Source organism: Amblyomma americanum, chromosome 4 (assembly GCF_052857255.1).
Source record: "Amblyomma americanum isolate KBUSLIRL-KWMA chromosome 4, ASM5285725v1, whole genome shotgun sequence".
Lineage (NCBI taxonomy): Eukaryota > Metazoa > Arthropoda > Arachnida > Ixodida > Ixodidae > Amblyomma > Amblyomma americanum.
Genome location: NC_135500.1, coordinates 174,642,569 through 174,656,555, shown reverse-complemented (window position 1 = coordinate 174,656,555; position 13,987 = coordinate 174,642,569). Strand labels below are relative to the sequence as shown.

Below are 13,987 nucleotides of genomic sequence, written 5' to 3'. Positions count from 1 at the left end.
TCGCTCTTAGCCTGAATTGCTTTAGGACATTAAACCCCATAAACCGAACCACTGGAAGGTATGTATGCAGAATGCTCAGTTTATTGCCTGAAAGTGTTTAAGAACAATAAAAGAAAATAAAGCGTCACATTTCTGTGGTTTCACTCAACCTTACTTCCATTTGATGTAATTATACCTCGTTCTTCTGTGCTAGCCTTGAAACCTGAGGTGCAGCATGCTGTAGAAACTTTCACATGTGGAGGTGGCTTGTGTTTCATTCCAGAGCTTTTGCTTGATACTTCTTGTGCTTGAACTCCTTGTTCTATTGTGTTGCGCTGTTCCTAGAAGACCTGTTGCATTAACTAGTCCAATTGTCTACACTAGTAGGATTCTTATTATGTGCACAGTCAGACATTTTGGAAAAGGCAAAGTATAGGACCCTTCTTCAAACTCAAGCTTTAACTACAATGGCAGCACTTTGTTCCTGCCTTCTCTCGGAATAAAAACAGGAGGAGGCATCGTGCTCTGTGTATCGGTGTTCAGATGCGCAACGAAGGTATGTATTGATTACCTGACACAGGCTTGGTGACCAGAGCTTTCAAGAACGAATCAATCTGGATGGAGCAGCATCACTGAAGGAGTACCACAAGCAGCTCCAAAAGTTTCCCATGCCGAAACATGATGCACCAAGGACACGGAGTAAGCTCATCAAGCACTCCTCTTTGTGCTGATTGTCAAGTTTTTCTCCGAAAAAGTTCAGTGTGCTTAGGGTGTCCTTAGCTGGAACCCACCTACTATTACGAGCGCCGTGCCTCTTTTAAATACTTTGTTTTGTTTTCTTACCTAAGATGGCATCAATTGATGATGTTGATTACCTTGACTTTTTAACCTTTATGGCGTGAGGGCACTGCACATAAATGTGATGTCAGCATGATAGCAAAAGTATTGCGTTTCTGTAAATGTGGTAACTCCTATATAAGTATTAATGCTCTATGTTCGCCAGAAGATTGGAAAAGCCTACATGCATTGTAACATTGAGTAAAAAAAGATAAATGAACACTTAATTTGTTATGAGCACCAGCATTCTTCAAGAAAAAAAAGTATGAGAAAAGTTTACTTTTGCAGTGCCCAGATTATGTGCCTTGTAAAGGTTGCTTTCTTGTTGCTCCTGATATCTATCGTAAAGCTTTTTGCCTGGGGCATTGCTTAACACCCAGCTCTAAGGATTGCAGTTTTGTGATAGGGTCACTGTGATGGGAATAATTGCTTCGACAAAAAGAAACAAATCAAGTCGCCCAACCCGCTCGGATTCAATTTGAGCCAAGCAACTTTTTTCATACCTCACACCAGCGTAATTTTTTGCTGAGAAGTCGGGCACGTCCGTGTGGATTTGTAATGTTTGTAGGATTTTACGTTTTAACTCATGTACAGTATTACCCCGCCGAATTAAGCTCGGATATAGTAAAGTGAAACTGTTGGTCCCTCTCCGCCTTCCATAGAAGAATGTACATTTTTGCGTTTAATATAAAGACATCATTAATAAGAAATGGTTATAGTAAAGAGCGTCTGGCCGTGGCAGCGTACTTCCCACGCTATAATGACATTGCGGCACGCGCAGTCTAGGACATCTCAGAACCACAGACATGTAACAGCGTAATAACGAGGCCAGTATTCAGAGGCAAATTGATACTGAAGACGATAAAACGGTGCTCTTTGAGATGGCTTAACCACCAGGCACATTAGCTGTGAGAGAGTAAAATTGCAGTGAGGAGTTTGGAAGGGAAGAAAAGGGCAAACATTCACACCACTGGGTAGCATGGAGCACCGTGGCAACACTGCGTGGGCAGTTTTGCTGCGCTTGGCTGTGTCGTTTGTTTCTAATCTATTGCTTCCTAAATGACACCGAAGCCACAGAAGACGATGCTGTGTTCATGCAGAGATTTATTTTTCATACGAAATCAAACTCACATTATATTCTTAGCCGCGTTGTATTCCTGTTAGTGCGGCACTTCCGCAAGAAGTAAATAAAATAAAAAATTGTGATAAAATAAGGTTATTGAGACTGTTTTTATGTCCTAGCCAGGGTTTGTTGCAACCAGTCAGGTGTGAGCTAATATCACATCACTTCAGTGATGCTATGAGCATATGTGTAAGGCAGGAAACAGTTCCTTTTTTTTTTTTCGTCAGTCTATTCTATTAGAGCCATTGGTATGCATGCTGCCGCTGTTCAACAGAATGCAGTTTGTGTATGTCAGGCAGTGCAGCAATACAGGCATTGATTCATTACCATTTTTGAATTTGCTTAGTTCAATGTTATGCTTACTTTTACTTTTATAGCTACTTTTGATTCAAACAGAATATGCTTTTTTAATCTTGTCCACCATTATGAACATTGAATAACGCAGGAAATCATTGAAGTTCATGCCCTGTAACTGTGTTTTTCTGTGACATAACTGATGTAGCATTTGTTGTGTGTATATCTGACGTACGGGTTACCATGTGTATGTTATGGTTAATTTAGTTGAAAAGGCTGTTTGCTTAAGACTGTTTTGGAAACTGAACAAAGGCCTTCAAACTCGACTTCAGTGGCTGCAGTGGCTTGGGCCATCACAGAAGAGCGCAGAGCCCGTCGTAAGAATTTGTGGGTGGGACGTACGTGCCCTTTTGCTATGCATGCTGTTTGAACTGGGAGACTGTCATGCACATTTACATGCACATGCACATTCAGCTCGACACTAGTGGCCCTGTGCATGTTACTCATGACACTGAGTGGGCAGCCATACATGCACGCTGTACTTTGCAGGTGCCCACGGTATCTGGTGCACCTGAGAAGTGGTTGAAGCCTCTGGCATCTTGACATTCCAAGGCACTCATGGCACAGGAACGTTTTTTGTGCAGCTAGGAGTCTTGCATAATTTTGAGCGGAAACTTTGCTCTTTGTTTGCTTTTCAGTGGATAGGTTCCCTACATGACAGAGTCGGTCATGTTTCTAACAAAGGGTAAAGAGGCACCTTGAGTGCACATTGCAGGCTTTCTTGTTAACTTTGTCTAATAGTATTTATTTCAGGGCATGCTGTCTTTCGAACATTCTAGGACTAGGACATATTTCTTTCAAGTGTGTATCATTGTATTAGAGCCATATGTGTCCAGAGTAGCCAATTTTTGTAACTCGTATGGTATCGCCAGAAAATTAAGAAATTTTTTTCTTGCTGACTTTCAAACACTTTGTTAATGTTAATGTTGCTGCATTTAACATTCTCCTGTTAATGTTATTTGTACAAGCTCTAGTGGAACACAAATGAAATGAGTTTTGCTCATGTTAGCAAGCAGCCCTAGCAAGCAGCCCTAGCAAGCAGCCCTAGCAAGCAGCCCTAGCAAGCAGACTCAGCACGTTTCACCCTTATCATGCCCAGTCAAGTGTAGGTACTCTATATTCGCTGTTTAATTTGTTTCACTGTTAATGTCCCAGGAGTTAGACGTCAACGAGTCAATTTTCCGATGTTTTCAAAGTAGGATTACAAGAGGTTTTTTCTCGGAGCCAAATCCTCTGGTTGTCTCAAAGAAATTTTCTTATCTTCTGCACACCTCTCTCTGTGTTTGGGGATGCAGATTTTTGTCTTGCATTTTCCAGCCAGCCTGTGTATGTGCCTTGTCCAGTTTGTGACGTGCATTTGAACACTGCTGTTCCCTCCTTGTGCCTCTCGTGATGCGCATTGTGCAGGTATACAGCCCCGCGAAGTGCCTGTGGCAGATGTCATTGAGCAGCTGCAAAACCACGTTCGTGCGCACAAGAGCAAAGATGTCGAGATTCTTCACCTGGCAATGGAGGTATGGCACGCTCCCAGTTGTGGAGAAATTGATCCAAGCGCACAAAGTTCTTCACTTTACAAGAAAAAAGAAACGAAGTGAACTGTGACATCTTGACATGTCAGTGGGAAGAGATGTTGTGCCAGTGCAGCTGTCAGCATGCTGGTACAGGTTAAAGAAGAGCACAACCCTTGAACTGACAAAATGATTTGTTTTTTTCAGTGCTGTTGATCAAAAATTTCTGTGGGCGGAGATTCATGAGACAGTGCCTTTTCATATCCTGGTCATTTTGAAACTTCATCATAAAGTTGTGCAAGGCCTCTTTGAAGTATAGATGGCAAGGTAGTTTCTACTGGAACTGAAACCTACATAGAACTATATTTACAAAGGAGTATTATTCAGTGGTGGTAATGCTGCACCAATTGCGTCAACCTGCGCCATTGCATTAAACCTGCTGCTGCATGCAGCTACAAATTGGAGGTTTTTGATGAAATTATGCCAGGGCTACGCCAAAATGCTATTCCAGCTACCAAGAATCGCAGCGAAGAGGCTGAGGCATGACTGGTTCCTTCTCCCTGGTCATTTTGTGTGTGACGAGAAAGATGATCGACGGAATCAGACTCCATCCCATTTCTCTTTCTAGCCCTTTACCACCAAATATTAGCGCTTGGTGTGCACTTGTTTTGCACATCTGCTTTTGGTGGAGCTACCAACACTGTCCCAAACAAACACGATGAATGCAAATGAAAAAAAAATGCTTTTAAGAGGCTCAAGTAGTGCAAAATTTTGGTCCTGCTGGATATATCGGGCTTTTGCATAGCACCGTCACGTGTCCCATAAGGTGAGTGTAAGACTGCAACAAAGGTTCCAGACATGCTTCAGGAAATGTCTCGATCCCACGGACCTCATTCACTCTCGCTGTAACAGCACCATCAACATCCGAGTTTCCGTATTGTTTGTACAGTAGAACCATATGAATTCAAACTTTAAGCATAGAAAACCGATTCATATATTAGAGAGTGCTAACTAAATTAAGCCACTTGAATGTTTGGGTAGCACTCCATGGGTCAGCATACATTTACCACATTGCACACGTGTGATCTCGAGCTTGTGTGTCGTTGCCGGACGTTGCCTGCTCCACGAGCTTGAATTGTGGTTGCAGTGCAAGACAGTCCGAAACGAGTCTCCTCATTGCAAGCAGCGAAGCGCATGGGCAGCACACGACAGCACTGAACCCATGGAAAATGGCGGTGCTCCTTGAGACAAGGACTGCGCACACACAATAAAATGCTTCACTGCAAGAGGTGCAGCCATGTTGGACTGCAAGAAACCTGTGCTATGCCATGTAGCGTTGACGTTGTGGTTGTGCTCCTGCTACAGCAACATAACTAAAGTGGCTGCGCTCATCTCTTAACGATCGCTATGACCGGTGGCCTCTTTATTCATCAAAACTTTCTCTAGTAAAGCTCATTCAATCGGATCGTGTTTGAGAGTGTAACATTGCATCACATGCCAATTCTTTAATATTGCTTGCTTCAGGTTTTAAAAAGAAGCCAGTGAAAGCGACATTGATGAAAACAACTAAAATGGGTGTTTCTCAACATTTTCTACAACTTTTGCTCAGTGAAACTTGTGCTAATGTTAACAATGCAAAGTTTTGCAGATTTTTTCTGTTTGAACAAAAGTCATTTGGGGTACGTTTAAAGAAATGCGGAGAGCTGGCCAAGTTGACTGCCAATAACCGTGCACCCGTCAAATCTTCGTGTAGCGCATTGACATTTGAAATTGCGGTGCAAGTTAGTTTAAACGCCTTCTATATTTGCATTTTTTTTACCTTTCTCAGTATCGGGCTCCTGCTGCAGAACATGAGGAAGCTGCTCCAAATTGAATTTTTGTCTGCTACAGTGTCTGCTCCAAAATACTTTTGGCCATTCCTACCACTGGTTATTTCATGTCTTTTCTTTTTTCTCTTGGCTGCGGCAGTACCTTTGTCATGTAGTACACATTTAGCAAAGCTTGTTTTTGACGCACTTCTCAGATTTTTACCTTCCTGTTGTTTTCCTTTGTTTCCAACATTTTAGTAATTTCAAACTCGCACCCACAGACTTATCCAAGGCGTGAGCTTCTGCAGACCAGTACTTTTGATATAAGCCGGAAGGTACTGGTAGTGTGCTGTAGAAATAACATATGTGTGGCACTGTTTTAGTCTTCAACAGCCTACAAATGAAGCAAGCATCTTGTATTTTTTCTTTTCTGCATTCATTGTGTTGGGAATTCAGTAATTAAGTGGCCCTATTTATGTAACTGCTATACAGGCATGTCGTCGCATGCGAGGGCTGCGTTTCACAAGTTGCAAAAGTGCCAAGGACCGAACCGGCATGAGCGTGACACTCGAGCAGGGGCAGATCCTTCTGCAAGACTTTGGCCTGGATTCCAAGGAAGTGCCGAGAGCAGTGGCCTGCATGCGAAGGCAAGTTGGCCGTCCTCTCTCATGTCCTTTACAGGAAGCGGTTCCAGGTATAGTTCCCCGTTCTTTTGTGTTTGTTGAGCTTCATAAGATACGAGATTGATGACGGGAGGAAGACATGTCAGTGCAAACTTGAATTGGCTTGCTTCAAAATCTTTGTGCTCTTTTTTTTTCTGCAGCTTCAAGTTGGAGGGCAACGCCAGAGTGCTTTTTTATAGGATGATAACAGTGATCTGGTATTGCACATTATGCTGCCCCCTGTGTCATGCATTGGTGCTGGTGTAATGTGGCTGGGTGGTGAGAAATGAGAGCTTTCACGTGTGAGGAGTGGTGCTCCCCTCTCTTGTTACGAGGCCACAATATTGGGGTACGGTAATTTTTAATTTTTGGTTCAGCTTATTGCACGCTTTTTACAATAAAAAGCATTTTCTTGATTGATTGCAACGGGTGGAAATACTGGGGCAAGCTAATACCCATGATGCCACGTTTTGCTGTGTAGCCTGCTAAAATCATACATGAGGTAGAGGAGCTGTGGTTTGTGCCTCTTGATTCAGGGCATGTATTACGCGTACTTTGATCGTAATATGCTCTGCCCACACACCCGTAGCGTCAGTCAAAGATTGTCATATAACAAGGGGCATGTCTTGGTGCACTGGCTACTTGGAGCGGTGTTCCTTTTTTTATTGCTACGCCCCGTTCAACAAGTATGAATAACACATTCCTTTGGCTGGGGGTCATATTATGTTTGGTAGAAAGAAGCACTCAGTACTGTAACATTACTGAGCCAGTATACACACTTCACCACAATAAAATAGCCTGACCTGTTGACTGCATTATCTGTTTTCTTTTATCTGTTGGTGGATGTGAGTGTCTATAAATAATTACAGGTTTATTTCCTGTGTGTGCACATATATGTTAATGAGTACATCCTCTTTGACCCATATTGTGGTTCCTACCGTTTGTGCATGGGGTGAGCAGAGTTCTTCACTGGTTGGTTGCTTGCCATGCAGTGAGGGTACGAGACGACAAAACACATTCAAGAATGTCGGCGTGCGCAAGTACGCTTTCAACAGCCTACAGCTGATGGCATTGCCCAGACAGTACCGCCCTCCACCCGGAACCTTCGGCAACGTCCAGTCCTAGCTGTTCTCCGGGTGTGTGCCAGTAGCACTACATACTCCCTTCTTGTTCCCTGTGTATTTCAGAGGCACTGGTAAAACTATACATCTGGAAGGATGCTAAGTTTCCACACCTCTTCATTTTGGTGTTCTCTAGTTGAGCTAGTTGCGGGCAGTGCTTTCCCGCTCATGGCACTGTTGCTGTAAGCCGGCACTAGCAGCACTCAAACTGAAACAGGGATGCCGCAGAGCAATCCTGCCAGCACTGACGTACACAGCTTGTAAATTCAGGTGATTTTCAGCTGCAGTGGTGCCTCGAGTAGCCATGCTTGCCCACCGCTTGGGTGAGTTGTTGAGTGAGTGGACTTTTCAGAGACCTGCATTAAGTCTTGGTGCAATATTCATGGCTTTTATGAACACTACCAACATGTCTTCGTTGCTTCAGATTTCATGACCGCCGGCTTTTGTAGATGTGGTGAAATTTTCTTGTCATGAGATGTGGCTGGGAGATGTTGAATTGAATTGCTTCATCTGTCTTGGACAATGGGTAAAACCATACTGGCTCCCATTTTCTTGAAAAAATGTGGTCAGGAGCTGCCTGTGCAAATAAGAATCCCCCCATCTACTCTCATCAAAAAGTTGCCCATAAATCTGCCCCTGGTCTGAAGGCCGAAGTTATGTGCCACAAGTGCATAAATAACAGTGAACCATCTAGTTCAGCCATGTTGATGGAAAAAGCTGTGTACCACTTAAAGAGGAAATGTTTTCTTTCGTTTTTTCTTTTTGTAAGAACATCTCTCTCTGGTCAATGTTATATGAAAAATAGCGGCATGCCCACAAAGGGCTTCTTACACATCACTGCTAGGATCCCAAAGTTTGGGATTTTTAATATTTTGGAGACTAAACTTTAAAGACTTAAATGTGAGTGAAATTGCATTTTTTAGTTTGTTGACGTGAACTAGAGGTGAACAAGAGTGATGCCTCAGTCTAGTTCTGGTGTCTCAACTGAGAGACAGGTCACTGTTGGCCCCCACAGCAGTTAGAGGGGGGGAAATGATGAAAGCATGAACAGGTTTGCATGGGCGGGTTGCACACCATAGTGGTAACTGTACAAAGTGATGCATCATTGTGACAAAACATATACGATGGCAATTGGCCATCGCCTATTGCTGCTGCTGCTTCTGGCAGCACACCTGCCCAAAGTAACGGGGCTTGGAGACAGAACGGCTTATTTTTGGTGTTGCTCGATTGTAGCCGCATCAACCTTCAGTCATCTCATGCTATCAGACAAGTAGAACTCTGCTAGTAGTCCATTTCTTAGACTTCAAACAGCATAAAAAAATAATAAAGAAAGTTAAAGTAATGAAAATCTGTTTCTGGTGAGGAAGCACGCATTTATTTAATCTGCCATAATATCCAGAGTCATCACACATCAGCCAACCCCCACTTTAGGCAAAATATCGATTATGTCAAAGCCATGGAGTCATCACCCACCCCTAGAAAACGTAAGCTGCGGGCCTCGCAATTTGCAAAAAATAGTCTCCCAAACGTCGCGACTGCAAAAAAAAAAAAGGAGACAGAAAAAAACTGATTCCTTCACGCATCCTCCTGAATGCTCAGTCGGCATTTTTTCATACTGCATTCACTTTTGGGCACTCACAGCTGATCGTAGTCCTGCCTTCGAATGTTGCTCTTCTGGAGCTGCCCTTGCTCGATGCAAGCAATGGATTTTGTGGACAGTAAAACATTGTTTTATGAGTTTTGCGGGCAAAGTAACATCCTATGATAAAAGTTCAGTGCGTCTCTTCTCAAGCCACACTAGATACAAACAAAAAGGGCATATTTTTTAGCCTTTATCAGTTTTTTTGTTTGGTTCCAGAGAGATGGCCCACCCCACTTTATCTATAAATTTCAGGTGGCGGTGCGGGGCGATGACTCGAGATGTTATAAGCACCTGAGGGACATAGTGGTGCGATGCCTAGCAGGATTTTTGAGGTGCTAGAACATGTAAAGTGTGTGTGAAACAAATCGAAATCACTCTTTCCGATTACATTTCTCTTACCAGCCTTTCATTGAACTGTCACAATTCTTGTGCTATGATGAAGCAAACAGCAGCAGCTCCTACGCAGAAACTGAGCTAAAAATACAAACTTTGTGCACTAAATGGATTAGATTCTAAGTAACATCCTGCAAGGTTTTGTGCTATTCACTTGTCTTACCAGCCACTTTTGGGTGATGGACCAGGTTTTCTAGAAATCCTGAACTGAGTGGAGCAAAGAGCGAGAACTCAGCATCTCCAACCTCGTTGCCCGTTGGCATGGCTTGACGTGCCATCATAGATTGTTGCCTCCTGCGGCTGCTGTTTAACTGTTGGAGTACTCTATGAATAGCACGAAACAAGATCACGATGCAGGAGACGGCATACCAGTTCATCTTTGTGGCTGCTGTTAATAGTTCAGGTACTTGAGGGGCATTCGGTATGAAGAGCATGAAAAAAGGTCACTATGCAGGAGAGAGCATACCAGTTCACCTTTTCACAGTGTCCCCTCCACTTCTGCTCCCTCTACAGATAGCACCACCTACAACACCCACTAGTTCTATCAAGAGAGAGAAGTAAAACCTATGTAAATCATGTGACCACTGTAGCCCAGATGAAGATGTGCACCCTGGTTGATGTTGGCACCTGTCTAAGGTGCCTCCACCACCTGAACTACTGTTCACCTCTGGTTCATATGCCTTTATACCTTTTTACCTTTTCTTTTAGTCTGCTCTAAACTTATTGACAAACTGCGGGTAGAAATAATAAATTATATAAATCTTTTACAAATGTGTAAGTAGGATCATTAGCACTGGATTTATTATAAGCATCCTTATTTGTTCAATATCTTTTGGGTCAAAACAGGCAGTTATGTTTAGAGAGCTTGTGCACATGTGTTAAGTGAGAGCATGTGCGTCCAGCTAAATTGTTGTACATTTCTTTTATTTCTGTCCTTAAACAAATGAAGCTCAATCTAATATATACCCTCCACTATGTTGTGCTTGGTGCATAGATAATACAGAAATGGTGCCAATTACGTTACGCAAGATTTTTTAAGAGAATATTGCGGACATGACCGCGCATGAAATATTGTAGGCCATGTTGTTTTTGTACATATATATTTACCTCCAATTAGAGCGAGCACCTGCTTAGTGGGCTTAACAAACTACTTTTTTTAGGCATCCTATCTAATATACTAGTCCCTCCTAACATGAGCACTGTGATTTGAAGTGTGTGATTTGACTTTTTGTTAGATTTTTGGAGAAAGGTTTATGAGAAAAGAAGAGGTGTTTCTGAAGGTTGCCATTATGCAGCAGGCATTTATTTGCCTCAAACTTAGCACTATATGTGTGGATTACATTGATGCCATTAGCAACTGAGCAGCTTGTGCTTACTAGCTGCATTGTCTTTTCCTCCTCCTCACTCACAGAAGGTGCACACTTGTTTGCAAATGCTCACATAGTGATTTCATATGTACATGGCTAATACATAGTCACTTACGATAAGAGACAGCCTATGTGCATAAGGATGCTTGTTTTGTTATGACGCATTGCCATCTTTAGTGTTCCGTTTTTAAACTTTTTGCATACCTTTGATAATGACCTGTACATGCTATGTGAGAACATTTTATTATGTGTAAGAACATCACGCAGAAATAAACATTGTTTTATTCATTGCATGCATGTATTGTTGGCGGGAAGTGTCGATGCAGAAATATTATTTTGAGATTAATGACGCGGCAGCACCTGTGGCTGTAATGATGCAAACACAGCGCAAGCAAATTTTTGGAAGGAGCCCAGGATGGTGCTATGGCTACAAGCTTGGCCAGGTCTGTATGACACCAAGTGACACTTCTACAGAGGAGACAAAAACTGCAGTGCAGGATCGCATAAGTATGGGGCTCAAACGCAATTTGCCGCTTGCTTAGCTTGATAAAATTTCACTTGGTCATGGAAGCAGGTGCATTAGAAGTTTTACACACTCTTCTGCAGCCAGACTACTACCGCAGCGACAAATGCATCTGCCATTTTTGGGAGTTGGTTCAAACGGCTCAGTGTTCTTCAGGGGCCCTGTGACGCAAATCTAGCATATGGTTTTTATTCTTTTTTATTTACAGCATGCGACATGGTTATTCCTTAATACCCAAGAAGATCACTGAAATCATAGTATCTGATATTTTAATCTACTCCAGAAATGTTCATTTCAGGCTGATTGTGTTGAAACATGGCAATTTTCAGCAGCGGCTGTAAGGTGGTAATCGGATCGGGTACTGCCTTTCTGATTGGTTCGGCATCTAGTTTGATCTTAAATCTTTTATACCTGGGGAAGGGATCGAAAATATGATCTCAGTATTGTAAGCTTTTCTGATAGAAAAAAAAACATGCGAAAAGAAGCAGTGCAAGACAACGAAAACTAATAAGTATGACGTTAGGTGCGACCCTTTTATATTGCTTCAAACTATTGTGGGGGGGAGCGCTTCTTGTCAAACTACAGATAGTGAGAAGGCAATGAAGAAAAAAAAAATCCGGTTGACATACTACATACTGCGGCCAAAAATGTGAAGGGAAAAGCAGTAAACAAAGGTGTGGGGTGGGAGGAGATGGTTTTCCAGTGCTACTATCACCAAAGGGACTACAGGGAAGCATAGGAGATCCCTCGAGCCCCTGCCCTGTCCGTGACATGTACATGGAATAACGACGGCCTCGAAATGCACTGTGGACTGCCCCGACAAGGAAACAGTTGCATGCAATGTTCCGCTGCAGGGGTGCAAGGCACGTTTCTCGACATTGGGCGTGTGAAATGCGATTTCGTCTGGTTATTTTCAATTTTCAAAGTGGAATAACTTTAGTTTGCACGCTGCGATTTCTATAAATATTTTTGCTCCTGGACCACACGAGAATAGTCGGCAGCGAAAAAACCATCGCAGCAGCCCCAGTTGTTACAACTTTCAATGCTTTTTGTGAAATGTGTCTGGCGACGCATCAAGACGTTGCTGCTTTTTACGTTTTGTGCCACTGCTGCTGTAGTCCGGCTGTGACTCTTAACAACGGGTTCCGCACCACACCGAAGGATGTTGTTATGGCACAAGACCAGTTGACCGCGGAAGCAAGGATTACGCAGCACGCATGGCGTTCTCACTTCGCTCACACGTCATGAGAACTGCGCGTGTACTGGCTTCTCCTACCACGGGAAGACACCGTTGCTGATGCATGCGCTGCTCCGGCGGCAACACAGCACTTATATAAAAACTGGCAGTGGCATAGCTCGGCTATGCAAGGGTATACGTAGCGAGAGGTACGTTTCCCTGACCGAGCTTGTTGTGGTCACTGTACGTTTAGCAATGAGAGACATATAGGCTCCATCTTGGCCAGTATGCGCCGTCTATTAGGCTCGGCAGTCTGTCATCTCTACTTGGCAAGCCGTTCCTCTCTCTGTTCGGGCGTCTCCTCTGCTCTCTTGGCCTTCTTACGTGCATTCTCTCTTTGTTGAGTAGCCAAGTGCCAGGCGACAACCTCAGAATCTGAAGAGTTAATCTTCTCTTGCCTATACCGCCATTTGACAGCGGCTGGACTCTCCTTCTCTGCATCCATGTCAAATGTTGATACAGCCGCCCATTACATCTCCGCCTTTTATAGGGAATGCAGCGCATGCGACGCGCGGTTCGGGTGATAGAGCTGCGAGGCGGCGATGGCGAAGCGCACGCTGCACCGGCTGCTCCTCTCCGGTTGCCATAGTAACGGCGCATGCGCACAACTTTCCTCTTCCAGCCAACGCGAAACGCTCGACTGGTAGCTCAGTGTAGCTCTCGCTACAAAAAAAGTCTCTCCTGTTTATGCATGGTTTCGCTCTGCGTTTTCCCTTCGGTTCTTTTTCCGTTCTGGCGGCAAGTCGGCCGCGTCGCTCCGGCAGGTCAGGAACCTCTGCCCCTCGGGGAATCCGCTTTTTTCGCAGGATTTGCGCCCTCTGGGGAGTTCTGAAATTTCGTCTGCTACTGGTTGAAAGCAAACGCTCGTGGGAGGCGCAGACACGAGCTGGTTCCACGAGGAGCCAGCTGCGCCTGCTATGTTGCGCGCGCGCGTTGTGTGCGTGTGTCGCCATCGCATGCGCCTGTCACTAACATGACTTGCGCATGCGCTGAGCGGCCTTGTGACAAAGGCGGGTTCCGGCGCGCATTGTGCATCTTTTTTAGCTAGTTTTAGTTTGAAAAAAGCTTGACACGTCGGAGTGAAGCACATACAGCAGCTTTATATCCCGGTCAGTACCAGTTTCACGCTTGCTTGAGAGAGTAACTTTTACTAGTTTTTTTCGTGATCTCAGGATTGATGTAATTTTATTGACTACTGTAGAAGTGCGCCTGGCCAAGGATATGGCTTTAAATTTCTGGATGATTGCTGATGCCAACGGATGATTAGATTAAACGGTGGGAAGGTTATGTCCTCTCGACGACTTATCTAGACTAGTCCCTTGAAGGCATTTAAGGAGTGTTTCAGATGGCCGTGCTGAATCAATATTCAGCACTAAAGCATGATCAGAAACGACGTCAATCTGGCGGAGTCAGCTTCAGGGAAACGATTCGTA

The 13,987-nt window shown here is 43.9% G+C and overlaps 1 protein-coding gene across 7 annotated transcripts in view; it reads left to right on the top strand.

Annotated features, from left to right (window-relative positions):
• The window catches only part of LOC144128690 (inositol polyphosphate-4-phosphatase type I A-like), a 36,565-nt gene extending 25,470 nt beyond the window's left edge, over window positions 1-11,095 (top strand). For 4 of the 7 annotated variants that reach the window (XM_077662295.1, XM_077662296.1, XM_077662294.1 and 1 more), the window contains exons 22-26: window positions 560-678; window positions 2,566-2,631; window positions 3,701-3,807; window positions 6,102-6,256; window positions 7,264-11,095. In XM_077662295.1, the coding sequence (XP_077518421.1) occupies window positions 560-678; window positions 2,566-2,631; window positions 3,701-3,807; window positions 6,102-6,256; window positions 7,264-7,396 (580 nt within the window). In that variant the 3' untranslated portion in view covers window positions 7,397-11,095. The remainder of the gene's footprint in view (window positions 1-559; window positions 679-2,565; window positions 2,632-3,700; window positions 3,808-6,101; window positions 6,257-7,263) is intronic. The other 3 variants (XM_077662299.1, XM_077662300.1, XM_077662297.1) reach the window with 1 other exon arrangement.
• The last annotated feature ends 2,892 nt before the right edge of the window (window positions 11,096-13,987 follow it).